Source organism: Struthio camelus, chromosome 11 (genome assembly GCF_040807025.1).
Source record: "Struthio camelus isolate bStrCam1 chromosome 11, bStrCam1.hap1, whole genome shotgun sequence".
In the NCBI taxonomy this organism is placed as follows: domain Eukaryota; kingdom Metazoa; phylum Chordata; class Aves; order Struthioniformes; family Struthionidae; genus Struthio; species Struthio camelus.
Window position 1 is genome coordinate 6,823,209 of NC_090952.1, and position 13,847 is coordinate 6,837,055.

Consider the following 13,847-nt stretch of genomic DNA (forward strand, 5'->3'; position numbering starts at 1 on the left):
GAAAATGTAGATGACTGCTTTCCTTAAGTGCAAATCAGTGGGCTTCTGTTCAACTTTGCTGGGGCAGAATAGTTGCACATTCGGAACATGGCAGTAATGAAGAAATGCCTGCAAACTCATCAAAGATGCTGCTGCGAGTCACTAAAGCTAGCTGTTTTAAAGTGGGTGCACATATATAGACACCCTCAGGGTGACCATTGTTTTGCAGTGCCATATGTGAGGGACATTTAGAAGTCTTGTAAGTGCTAGGAAGACCGATGAAGCAATAGATCAGGGTGAGATGCCTGGAAGAGCAAAGAAGTTAATTGCAGCTGAGCACTGGAACTTCAGAGGAAGTTTTCAATTATTCTGCTTGGTAGATATCCCAAAGTGAATAATCTTCCTCATGCAAAGCCTCCTACACAAGAAATATTTTGAGTGAAGCTACACGTTCTAACTTCCACATGTTGCAAAGAACATCCTAATCACTTTAAAGAAATCAAAATCTAAAATCAAAATAAAACATAGTCCCTTCTCAGTGTAAAGCTCTACAGAATGGAACATTTAATAGCTGGGATGCAGTGCAAAATGATCTTTACCAGCTTTGTTTTCTTTTGTGCTATTAATTAAATAGGATGGTAAAGACTATATTCCACTGAACATCACGTTGTGTCCTGATGGAGAACCTAACTCCAAAACCTGCCCAGTGGAAGAAAATTTGAACAACTGCGTTAACCGCTGGAGCGCAGTAGAAACTGGGTAAGAAAAATGTGTGCGAGTGTATGAGAGAGAGAGAAAGGTTTGCTACAGCTGGGCACTGTTTTTTGTCCTTTCTCAAAACTACTGTTTTAAAGGAGTTTGACAGACACATTCATGGCTCATCAGCTCAGGTGACACGAGGCTGGGGGATAGAGTCTGACTTGTTTGAGGGCTCTTGACTGTGAAGCTTCTCTGTGTGATGTTCTAAGTTTGCAAGTGATCTATCTTCCCTGCATCAGGAATGACTGAACCCCTTTCTCGTGCTTTCTTTACCACTTATCTCATTCATTCTCCCCCACCCCGTCTGTATAGTTGGGAGAGGATTCTGGGGAGGAGTGATCTTCCTGAAGCGCTGAGTTTCCCTCTGTACCTGCTCCTATGGAACAGAGGCTAAAGACAATGTTACTCATTTTCCAAAATGAAGCTAGAGATGGTTAGAGCCATCATCTGTCCTAATAGGTATTAGGAGAATCATAACAGTAAATGCCGTACTTCCATTCAGCATTAATATATATTACGTCTCAGGATTTTCCTATCTTGGATGCTCAGTGTTTTGTATTTAATAAATAAAAATAAAACCAAGGAACACAATTTTGACTTTATAAACCACTGGTGTCTGTGGTGAAGATGGAATAGATAAGTAGGTACTAGCAAGAGCTCCAAGACAGAGTCATCGTTCCTGACACAGATTTGAATACTATTTGTCAATGCATTGTTTATTAATTACAAGAGATGAGAAAGGAAGTCTGGTATGGAAATTGAGCTGTGTCTGGTACATTAATTGAGCTACTGACTGGTGCAGCATCTGCTTGGGTTTTATGCTGACCACTCAACTTTCTTGCTTTCAGTAACAACAGCAAGAAGCGACCACTCAGTGTGAAGACATTTGATGAGGTGCCAGTAGAAAAGGAGAAAGTGATGCATGAGGTAAGTGAAGTGATCGCATCCTTCTCTGCCAGGTTCACAGATCGGTTGTCACCAGCACCAGAAACAGTTACTGGAGCTTTTGCAAGCTGTGTTTGGTAAGAAAAAGCTTTAAATCAAGCAGAAGATTAGACCCTAGGGCTGGACACATAGGTCTGTGAGAGAACAAAGAAGAATCTGCATTTTGTTTAATGAATAATTTAAAGAGAAGCTCATGAATGATTATTCTAGCTCTGATCAGGCTAATGAGCTTTATGTTACAGCTGGTCAGGAATATATTTCAATGTATGGTTTTTTTCCCCATAAGAAATTTACCCTTCATTGAAACATAGCCGTTTGGTGGAAGTGTGTCCAGAACAGATTGCTGGATAGACAGGACCAAGATTCAGGTTCCTGCTTTACTTGAATCAGACAAAGGGCTTTAACTCTGGATTTTCCCCACCTTAGGAGAACAGTTTTATTGCTAGGTTAACAGCTCTGTAGGGTGGGAGGTAGTTGAAATGTTTCATTTTCACTCCAGTGGAGAGCAAAAGCTTGTCTTGTTGTAGAAGGATGGTTCTGCTTGTTGGTTTCCTCTGAAATTACAGGTTCCAAGAGTGAGGTTTTTTCAATTTTTTCTTCCTTATTAAAAAAAAAAAGCTCATGAATTTCCTCTATGGTTGAGGTGCTCATTGGCTTCAGTGTCATATGCGCTCCACAGTACTTATCTCAAGACAGATTCTGTGCCACTAAGGAGGAAACCTTGTAATGCATGTTTGAAGCAGATAGACGTTTAGGGAGGAAGCATGAAGCCCTCAGGAAACCTTCTAACATAGGAAGAGGGTAAGTATTTGCTGGCTAGGAGCAGCAAAAGAAACAAAAGATGTGTAGAGTTTTGTGGAAACATGCCAGTTTGTCTGCTCTGCTAGTCCCGGAACAGTCTTCTGCTCTCCAGCTAGCATTCCCTATTGAACAGACAGCCATTTCTCAAACCAAATCATATACCCTCTCTTAGGCAGGGTGAAATCTCTAGCTACAGCTTGTCCTGGACGTATTTTGTGTTCTTGACAAATACAGTGTATTTCTCATCTGTTCCCTTGTCAGCTCAGAATTGATGCCCATTATTTCCCACTACTTTGCTGAGTGCAATTTTGGTGCCTTTATCAGTGCATCTTAGGGATTAGAAGGCTTAGAATTTTCTCCGGTTCCTGCCTCTTCCCTTTTGTGGGATAAAAATCCCTCCCTCTGAATCACACAAAGACATTTACTGGACAAATCTGGTATCACTAAGAGATTACCGTTGTCAGCATTAGCACTGCTTTCCTCATTCATGGCATTTCTAAAGTCCATACATGGAGGAAGAATTTTCCCCTAAGTCTCAGAAAAGGGTAATACACTAACAACTCCAAAGTGAATGTGGCAATGCAGTGGGAATCTTTTAGAGCAAAATTGTGGTGTCATCTACTTTTGGATGGAGTTAAGTGCACTTGAATTACTATAATTAACTTAAATACCAAGACATTAATACTGTCACTATTTGAGATAGCTGCCCAGGAACTTTTGAAGCGCTGCACCGCACCTTCCTGCATTTGAAATGTTTCTTAATAATTTTTCTGTAGGCTAAATGAAAAGCAGCAATTCAGATAAATTATTTCTAGACAACATATGTTAAGGGGAAACAGTCAAGATAAGAAAGAGAAATCCTTGGTGCTACCAACTTGAGTTTCTGACAGACTAATTAACTAAGGATTTTACTTTATACATTGCAAAACAGTTTCCTAACAGGTATTAACAACTGATATATTACCAAAAAATATTAAGAATCTTCTTTTTATTTATTGTTCACTGATTATTTGTTCCATTTCAATCAATCTGAATACTACAAAAAGGCTGATGGCAGTTTCACTTGCCATGTTTAAGTCTTTTCCCTTCTTGGTTTTGATGGACAGCATGTTTGTTGTTTGTGCTGCTTTCCAGGATCAGGAAATATGTCAGATGCAAAGGATTCCCCCAGAACATTTTTCATGCCATATTTTTGAATTTACCTAAAACAAGGACAGCGCCTGTCTGTGAACTTCAGTAGCACTTTGCACAATAACAGCCTGATCTTAACTGCAACCTCTAGACTCAGCTTTTAAGTGCAGCTGAATCACAGCCTCCACCTTAAACCTAACCAAGATAGTTTTGTTGGACAGCTAATAAAAATTTCATTACTCACGTACAATGAGCCCTGCAGGCTATATATCATTGCAAGGCACCTGGATTTGCCAAACCGATACTAAACGGCCACTTCCTTAAAATTTCAGTGTTTCTAATAGACAGTGTATTTCTAGTAGGTATTTCAGGTACTTTGTAATCTGAGGATAATATCAATTTCACATTTGAAAATACGGAAATTGTTTTATGCTTTCATAAAAAAGCATGGTTTATGTTCATTTTAAGGATGCTCTTTCAAAATACAAGAAAAAACATGCAAAAATCTATTAGCGTTACACTGTTTGGATATCTGTACATTAATATTCATTTAAAGACAGCTCAAAAATTTTAGTAGCACTATTAGGACTAGCCTGATAAAGACTGATGATATAGGTCTTGCTTAACAGTCAGAAGAATGGGCTGAACTGTGTATACCAACTGGACATATCTATGCATTAAGCACTTCACTAAATAGCACACACTTCAGAGCCTTGATACGAACATTTGCCTGCTGGGTTGCATGTTGGAATCCATCTCTACCTGGTAATGTCCAAAACCTTGTGATTATGTAGAATAGCTGGTAGCCCCTACATTAGTTCCAGTACACGAGTATCAGTGTATAACACCGCAACTTAACAACTACAGATGGCCAACTTGTTGGCAGTCTCTCCCTGATAACTGCATTGCCAGGAGCCCCAGCCTCTACGGGCCAAGGTGAAGAAGTTGCATTCCCCCTCCCTTGCTTTATCTGCTCTGTAGCTAGAGACAATTTTATAAGGTGAAGTCCTATGCCTAGAAGCTGTATCATCATAAAATAAAATAGCTGGAATTTGATATTTAATTAGCTCCTTGGCTTGCTTTCTCCACTGGCTTTAACGGTGCTTCAGTCTGGCTCTTCTCCACACTCTCCCCTTGGCTGGACATTCCTATCTTAAAAAGTGTCTCATGCTGTCATAAGCAGTTAACATTCTGCTGATGTTCTCTCTTTTTGCTACACAGGAGTCAGATAGCGGGATGGTGTTGACTTCTGATGAGATAAAAAGCCCAAAGAGGCTGGAAATCCGTTCTTGGCCTTATGGAATCATGGCTCTAGCGTGAGTACTTTTTGCATTTTTCTTTTAAGTCAGCGTTTCATTCAAAAAATGCTCCTGAAATTTGCAATTTTATTTCTGATTCCAAAAGAAAAACTGTTAGACTATCTAAACAGGCTAGAAGGAAAAGCAGCTCTGGATTTCAATACTATCACAGAAAGACCATGGTTTATGTTATTTTAAGATCAAGAACATTATAATTTAAACTTTGCTTCCAGAAAGAAAGAAGTTGAAGACAAAACACAGTTCCAGGTCTCGGGAAGGAATGCTGCATTGCCATATTTGTGTTGTAGGAATGTTAATTAACATGAAAAAAGTTGATCATGTGATAAAAATGAAGACTTATTTCATCAAACATGAGCACGTAATGTCTTGTCAACCAATTTAACTCTTTTTCCAAAAAAGCAAAGTTGCTTTGTGATTCTGCACCATATTCCAAGAAAGGTAAGTGCAGTAAAGGTGGTTTCCTCATGTTCATGGTCTGATCTCTTGACGCTAAATATTCTACACATGGCAAATGACTGGAGCAAAAGAACTGAGAACACACACAGCTACACTAATTTTTTCTTTACTGCCTCTCCAAGTGCTCCCCTTTACTCAGGGAAAAAAATATTAAGATTGGAGAACGTTATTTATTAGTCCATAGAATAACATTTATAATTATACCTGTGATGAACAAAGATGTATCTAACTTTAGATATAAAGAAGGACTGGCACCTTTGCAGTTGATGGGAGCTGAGAAAATTTAGGAAGGAATGTTTAGTAAAGGATAGAATGAGCACTGCAAAGCAAGTACACTTAGCAGAAAGAACTCTGCTCTCTGCATTTTCTTCTTCATAAATATGATGGCAGTCCTCCAGAAAAGTCCCCCAATCCTATCATCATCACAGTCATACGAATTAGATTTTTCATATTTGGTTTACAAATAGAGACTTTGTGAAACTAGTGTTTGCTCTGTGTTTATCCACTCATAGTACAGACCAACACAGAATACAAGCAAATACTTTCTTAGCCCCAGTTCTTAAATTTCTCTAACAATCTACAAACTACAATCAAGCATAGGCAGAGAGAGTTAACCTGGTAGTGAAACAGGTCTTTTCTATTTCTACCTTCCAAGAAAAGTGTAATAGAAATAGTAACCCATTTATAGATACAAATATCAGCCTGTAGAATTTCAAAGAATAGCAACCCAAAATATTTTCAAAAAATGATTCTGTAGCAAGGAATTCCATTTCTTTTCAATTAATTAAGTTACTTAGATTTTAACTGAATTGCCTAGAGTTTTCCAAGAAATCTACTGATAAGGTTTCTCTTTGTTTCCTCCTTATTAAATTCAATGTATTTTCCCACCAGAGCAATTGCTTGTTCTGTGTGAAGTCAGTTTTTCTGCATTCGAGAGAGATGATAGATTAGAGAAAGCTAGCCCAATTTCTGCACAGTGTTGGAGAGTTCACCTGAGAGTACACAGTCAAGAGTCTAACAGTATTTCAGAGGGGCTAACTCCCTCCCTCAGAGAGAAAAGGAAGATGGAAGAAGCTTGCCATGTCTTTTTGGGCCTTACCAGAATAAATTCCTAGATGTATTTGGGATGGCAGGAGAGGAGGAGAAAGAGGAAAAGGAGAATGGTTAGGTAACACAGGCTAGAGAGCCTTGCTGCACTAACAGGGATTCTGCTACAGATTCTGCTGGGAAGGGGTGTGATTTCAGGAACGATATTGTTCAACACTATTTCCTCTGTGCTGCTGTCCCTGTGTTGGACCTGTTGGAGGATTAGTAGAGATCTAGATAAGGTTCTTATACACATGCTGAGAGCAATTCTGCACAACACAGTGCATTGCTATGGAGACCAAATGGCACCAGCTCTCCAGAAAGCAGCTTGAATACCGGAAGCAGTCAAGCTGCACTGCTATGATGCTTTACCTGGGTTGATTTACCTTGCTCTTCTGCACAATGTCATGCTGACACAAATCTAGCAAACATAGGGAAATAACCTTCCTGATAAGATTTGTCCTTCTAAAAATTTTGGTCAATCAATCAACTTTGACTGGTGTCTTCCTTCCTGCAGTTTCCCACTGTTTGGACAAATAGTTGGAGGGAACAGTGGCAGAGGAAAGACTTCTCCCTTCCCCCTTACAAGGTTGCTGCTGAAAATCAGAAAAATCAACATCCAACCAGATGTAGAAACACAAAAATTCCATAACGGCCTGTTCTTCTGAGAGTCCCAGGAAAACCTTCTGAACTGATAGCAAGCCCACTGGCAGTGCACGTGAACTAACACTGCTCTGCTGGGTTCAGTGAATCTGTGCCTGACCAACACCATCTGGAGCTCTCCCCATTTACAGTCAACGCTTCCATAGGGATTCCATTCATCACAAGATACCTGACACTTTCTATGCCAGCCAGACCATGAAAGACCCTCTTAAAGGTCTGCTGTAAAAGCAAACCCTGCAGCAAGCTATGTTTGCCTCCTCCTTATTCCCAGGACCATAGCTACAACTGAATGGACAGAGGATTGTTTCCTCTTGGCCAGATCCTTCACTGAGTGTTTGAGGTCCAGCTGAGAAGGCTCTTTTGTCAGCTTTTTTTTTTTTTTTTAAATCATCCTGCAGACTATCATTGGTACAAATAACTTTTTTTTACATATTAATCGCAGAGCATCTTGATGCCCTCTCATTTCAGGATGTGTCGCCACTTGCCCCTCCCACGCTGCTAACTTGAAAAACAAACCTAATAAGACATGGAATAGTCTCCAAATGGACAGGAGAGGTCAGAAAAGAGTGCTAGTTTAATGGGAAAGACAAAGTCACCTTTTTTATTGTGCATCTCTCTCCATCAAAAACGTTTACCCTGGATCTCTTTCAAACAGTCTGTCTTTTCTAACACAAAACTGTTCAAAGGCTTAGCCTGTTTTCTAAACCAGGGTGGCTACATTTATTATTTTCGCCAAAAACTTGCTGTTTATTTATTTTGCACTCATTTTTCTATCAACTTTGAAATTTGGCAACACTACACACCACCGAATGCCGGTGTCAAGAGTTTATTGAAGATGAATCTGATACTCTGGGCCTGGGAGCGCTGTTAGACAGGAGCAGCCATTACTGAGCTCTAAGCATTTTATACGGCTATAGTATAAAGCTACAGCAGTAGCTAGGGTGAGAGACAGCACGAATGACCAGGATAATGACATTGGAGTTAGTATTCAAGGAAACACATTCAACGTAGAGGGGACGTAATGATGGGACGACTCTGGTGTCAGGTTTCATCTCGTAATATTAACAGGCTACTGCCAAGCGCTGCTTTAAAATTCTCCTGGAGACTCTTTAATCAAGTTATTGTTTAAAATTATAATAGGTTTGATATCTGCTTCATTGTCCTCCCTTCATTCCCTTCCCCCCCCCCCCCCCCCCCCGCCCAATCTGATTATCCTCAGTTGCTCTGAAATCTCTTGACTAGTTCTGGCCCAGTCCCGTGACACCAGCTGACGGAGGCTCAGCTGATGTGCTCTGGGCTCCGGAGACTGCATCCAGATCACATCACTGAGGGCTCTGCCTTTGCCAAAGCCAAACTGGGCCTAAGGCAAAAGTCAACAATATTGAAACAAAAGATTCTGCTCAGTAGCATCAGGCATTCATGTCCAAATGCGAGGTGCCCAAAGAAAACGTAACCCAGTTGAGTGGGCTAGAATCCTTTTGGAGCATCTCAGAAAAATGAAATTTGGAAATTAGTTCACTCCTCAGCAGACGTCAGTTTCAGCAGATTTTTTATTTTTCGGTGATGAGCGCGTTGGGGTAGCAAATGTAATTACTGCAATGTCATGCAGTACCTTGCACAATGACCTGACTTAAGCTTCTCAAATATAAAGAACTTTGAATCTGTAGGTATTTGGAGAGTTATGTAAGCCAATTTGTTCTAGGATTATTCTATATGCTTGCAGTGGCAAGGGCCCAAAGGAGAACTATGAGAGGCTGTGGTTCCCAGCTTGGTTTTGACTGCAGTGCTTTTCATCCCCCTTGTTTTTTAAGTGCTGGAGCTAGTGTCAGAGACTTTCATTCTGGGTGGTTTAAATTTCAGGCAGCTGACCAACTTTGTCACACATGCATACTTAATCAGCGGGTGACTTTGGCCTGTTAAAACTTCAGTTTCGCTGTATTTTGTGTATAGAAATGTTTCAAAACAATGAATTCTTGACCCTAGCCCCCTAAGTTCCCCCTGCCCGTGGACTACTGATGCATTGCTACTGCCAGAGGGGATCCCAGTATTAAATTCCTACCACGCAGTGCTCCTTGCAGAATGTATTAAAGCAAACTGTGAGTCAATCGTAACTATTAAAGGAAGAAGTCACCCTTTTATTTATTTCGTTCCAGAAAAATTAAAAAATTAATTGTGTTACTCCATGCCTCATTAAATACTTATGAAAGCTGTTATAAGGCCCTGAAGCTGCTATGTGTTATTACAAGATGTGGTCATAAGACAAACTGCTGTAGTTGGCAAGGCTCAGCCCACTTTCTCAGCTTCCCTAAACACACCTTCTAAACGGGCCCAGGATTTCTAAATGGACATAACAGTCCATTATTTTTTTCCTACTGAGGGCAGGATACTTGGGCATTTTACTGCAAAGCAATAAAAGCAGCTCCACAGCACTGGGAATAAGTGCTGCACCTTGTACCGTAGTTCCTCACTGACCAGGGTGATCTTCGTACAGTCATCTCTCTTCCCCCATGCTCCCCTTCAAGTCACTGACCCTGAGATGTACGCTGTTAGAAACTGGCTCCCTCTCACATAAAAAACAAAAAACAAAAAACCCCCCAAAACAGCCGCAGTAATGATTTCCCAGGTCTTTGGTGATTTCAGTATTTTTCTACTTGTAACCAAAGTCACTGATTCATAGAGTGGGATGAAAAAGTCTCACTAGGTCATTTAGGCCTTCTATTTCAGGATCATCCTCTGTGGTACCATCTAAGCAACTTTGACACCTCTCTACAAAACCTAAAAAAAGCTTGTGAAAGATTACTTAATATTCAGGCTGTCTTCCTTTGCCTGGTTTAATTCCTAGACTTTCCAGACACATCAGTACCAGAATATCTGACATAGCACAGTAAACATGGGAACTGCAAAGGGATCTCACTGCCCACACCACAGTACCATGCTAAAACACGTTTGCCCAAGTTTGTGGCTGGGTCATGAGATCTACTAACAATATCGTGGCCCCCACGTACGCACACCTGCGCGCAGTGGCACAGAGCACAAGTGCTGTGGTAACCAGGCTCCTTGTTATTTACAGAGCGGGCAGGTTTCCAGTTATCGACAAGGAGTCCACACCAGGAAGTTTCTTCTCCTCATTTGGTTTCACACCTAACAAACTCAACATTGGGGCCAAGCTCAGGGACACTACAGAAACACAGCCTGAAGAGTAGGAGGATTGGCTGGTAATCATGAATGTCACTCTTAGCTGATTTGCTGCTACTGCTGTGCATTCTTCTAGTCTTTTGTATCAGTTCCTCCAGTGCTTTCACTGGGTTTGTACTTTCATCCTTAAATCGCCCCAGTTTGTAGGTATCTTTCTGAAAGAGAAGAGTCCAGTGCTGTGCATAGGCCAACTGTAGTCTCCGTACTGCCTATGAAATAGGGCTGAAGCCAGCTCACCCCCTTCTATGAAATGTATTTCCTCAACGAGCACTGCATACATATGAAATATGCACATTATGAAAGAGGGTCCTTTTGGTCACAACATCTGTTTGAGGTCAGGAAATGACAGTGTTCAGATTCTCATCTCTCCCCTTATCCTGCCCCAAATGGTACATCTTCTTGCAAGGACAATATCGAGAGTTTTCTGTTTGGTCATTGTGTGAAGCGTGACCAGCTTGGGTCAGTGGGCAAACGTGGTTCAGTTGAGTCTCACAGTCTCCACACACCTATTGTTCAGTATTGCGCTGTGGTGAGAATACTAAAAGTCAAGAGGGACTGGACTGCGACTTTCACAGTTACAAGCGGATTTATCAAAACTGAACATCACTTTCTTTCTATCTCCTCCTGCAGCAGCAGCATTCAGAAGTTAGGTAGAGGCAGATTCAGTGCAAGGAAATACCTTTTTGGGCCAATCCAGGAAAAGCACTGAATCAAATAATTGCTAGCTTTTAATTATGTAACTAGTATTAACTTGTGTGGCTATATAATTCTGTGATTAATCAAATCAGTTGCTGCCTTGGGTCAGAAAATGCTCATCTGTGGGGCTCGGGGAGGATTTTTCTCTCTTATACAGGACAGTACAATCGGCTCAGAGCATAAAGGGGTTTTTGCTTTCCTCTGAAGCATCGAGCACTGACCACTGCCTGAGGCAAGATACAGATGGACTCATTGTGTGATTCAGTGTGGCAGTTTCTGTGAAGCAAATGGGATTTCAAGGACAGACAGAACAAGGGAAGCTGCAGTGTAGTTTTCCAATACACACTCCAAGCATATGTACGTTTCTCTGTTGCTGAGCAAGAACAGAGTAGAATGAAGTGCCAGTAAATATAGAGCATTAAGGGAAAAATGCAAAGACCCTTGGATATTTAATTTAGGCAATGTATTTAGAATGAAAGGAACAGTTTTGAAAGTTAATTGCATTTTGGTCTGCTGTAAGAGGGCTAATGACAAAACTTGCTTCTGACCTAACTCATTGGCTTTCCGTCTTTGGAGCAAATATTAAATGTCCGTGTTTAAGAGTCCTTCTTCAAACACCAGCATGATTTCAGTGATAGGCAGAGTCATTCCCAGATCCGATCTCCTGACCTAGAGGGGCAGAAACCTAACAAGAACACTTGCTGGGAGTCTACACGGGTCTGACAATTTCCCATTGTGTGGCCAAACTAAACCCTAATAACATTTCTTTGCTCCAGCTCTCTGAGACATGCAGGCTGGGGGCCAAGTTAAACAGATACTTTCATGCTGCTCCCTGTCTCCACTGACAACTTTAATACCTGGCAAATTAGAAGCCAGAGCATCCATGGAACTGGCTGGCACGAGTCAATAGGACTCAGCAACAAAATGAGAAATATATAAATAAATAGTGAAGCGAAGTGGTGGTTCTGTTGCTTGTGCAAAGGAAGGGTTCATCTACAGAGAAAGTGTGTGTGTACAGAAAGGGACAGCTGCCAAATGTATAGTATATAGAAGAAATTTTCACTCACGTTTTTCTCTGGACAAAGAGGAGAAATTTAGATTGTGAAATCAGAGCATGCTACGTTGTTGGAGCTCTCAGGATTACTGTTTATTTTAGATTTTCTGCTTTGCCACCCAGGTTTGGTTTCAATGCCATGTGCAGGTCTAACAGTGCAGTAATGTTGGCCTTAATCTATAATCTGTGTCTTTGCATTCTAGAAGTCTCGGGAACCCCAGTTTATTTTAGAAGTGCAAGAGGTGGCTGGCAGTCTCTTATGACTCAGGGGTCCTGGGTTCATTTCCTAGGGCCAAGCTGGAGATACAAACACTCTGTGAAGAGCCACTATCTCATGCTAAAATCAGGTCAGCTATAAAGTAGCCAATCTCCTGTTGCAGCTGATGAGAGTTAGAGCTGTTCATGTGATGTCTGAATTTGGCTGAACATCTCAATTAGCTCATGGCTTAGAATGAATGGCTTCATGGACTGTAATATACAGAATATCACTTACTCCACAGACTTCCCCAAGAGGAGAACTACAGGGATGTATGATTCACAGATGGACACTACAGATTGTTAAATGTGGCTGTACACAGATTCTTAGACCAGTGCTTTACCCTAGCCAATGCACTGCATTCTCCACACGCACTCATGACCTTTCCAGAATTAGCAACAATTTAAATGAAGATACCGACACCAACTCTGCCAGCCAGACTGAGAATACCTGCAGCTTGTTAGAAGCTTGGAGCTTTGGGCAGGTTCCAGATTCAGCGGCAAGATAACACAGCTTTTAAGGTCATAGTAGCATAACCTGTCAGGACATATTTATGTACCCCTTCAGGTGAAAGAGGCTGCGCCTACTGTATATTACAACTCTCTCATGCTCAGCATCAGCCTACTCTTAAGTTTGCAATGGTTTTCTGTGCTGCAACACCTACAAAAACATAACAGTGCAGACAGTTGGTGTCTTGGATCTACTACTTTTCCTATTCACCATTTTTGTCCCCCTTCCTCCGATTACTGTTTCTGTCTCTTAGCTATTGTTTTATGTTTCCTGGAGCAGGAACTGGCTTTGCTTTCTTTGCAAAGCACCCAGCACTCTGAATCTGAGATCTACTGTTGGAGTCTGTAGGCACTGCAGCAATACAAACAAATAAAATAATCGTAATGAATAATATGATTATTTGATGTACTGTTGATTATTTGGTTTTGGTTTAGGGTCATTAGAACGCAGCTTTATGCTCCTGTAAGCACATGTGAAAGAGACGCAAAGTGCTTGAGTACCGCCTGATTTTAAATTCTCCCAGGCACGTTCATGAGTCATTCTGAACTGAGACATGAGCAATGCCATAATCAGTCTGTGAGTGTGGCTTATTCCAAAGAGATGCAGGTTAAATGGTCCTAGAGCAAAGCAGAGAAGTTCAAAAGACCGTTCTCAGGTTGGGATCGTTATCAGAAACAACTCTAAGTTATCCAGACATCTTCCAAAAAATTCCTCAGAGGGGAAGACAATAGGCTTAACAAACCATTATTGTTAAGGTACCCTATAACAGAAAGGGCCTTTTTGTTCACAAAGCTTACCTTTCCTCAAGGTCACCTCGTGATACAAATCCTCTCCAGGGTTCTCCCACTTTTACCACTGCGGTTGCTTTAAGCAGTATTAGTTGCCTCTCTCCCACTGCCTGCATCACCTATAATAAGAGAAGACAGCAGAAGATGAAACCTGGCTCTCTTTTAATAGCATCAGTTACAGGCCAGCAGTTATAACGTTGAAAAGCCCT

At 41.1% G+C, this 13,847-nt stretch overlaps 1 protein-coding gene and 1 long non-coding RNA gene across 5 annotated transcripts in view; one reads left to right on the top strand and one right to left on the bottom strand.

The window, feature by feature from the left end:
- LOC104150953 (vascular endothelial growth factor receptor kdr-like) overlaps positions 1-13,847 on the top strand; it is a 147,333-nt gene that overhangs the window by 127,242 nt on the left and 6,244 nt on the right. For both annotated transcript variants that reach the window (XM_068956592.1, XM_068956593.1), the window contains exons 27-29: positions 614-738; positions 1,587-1,665; positions 4,837-4,931. In XM_068956592.1, coding sequence (XP_068812693.1) covers positions 614-738; positions 1,587-1,665; positions 4,837-4,931 — 299 coding nt within the window. The remainder of the gene's footprint in view (positions 1-613; positions 739-1,586; positions 1,666-4,836; positions 4,932-13,847) is intronic.
- The window catches only part of LOC138068698 (uncharacterized), a 152,128-nt gene that overhangs the window by 27,365 nt on the left and 110,916 nt on the right, over positions 1-13,847 (bottom strand). For all 3 annotated transcript variants that reach the window (XR_011143369.1, XR_011143370.1, XR_011143368.1), the window contains one exon: positions 13,648-13,757. This is a non-coding gene — a long non-coding RNA (uncharacterized lncRNA). The remainder of the gene's footprint in view (positions 1-13,647; positions 13,758-13,847) is intronic.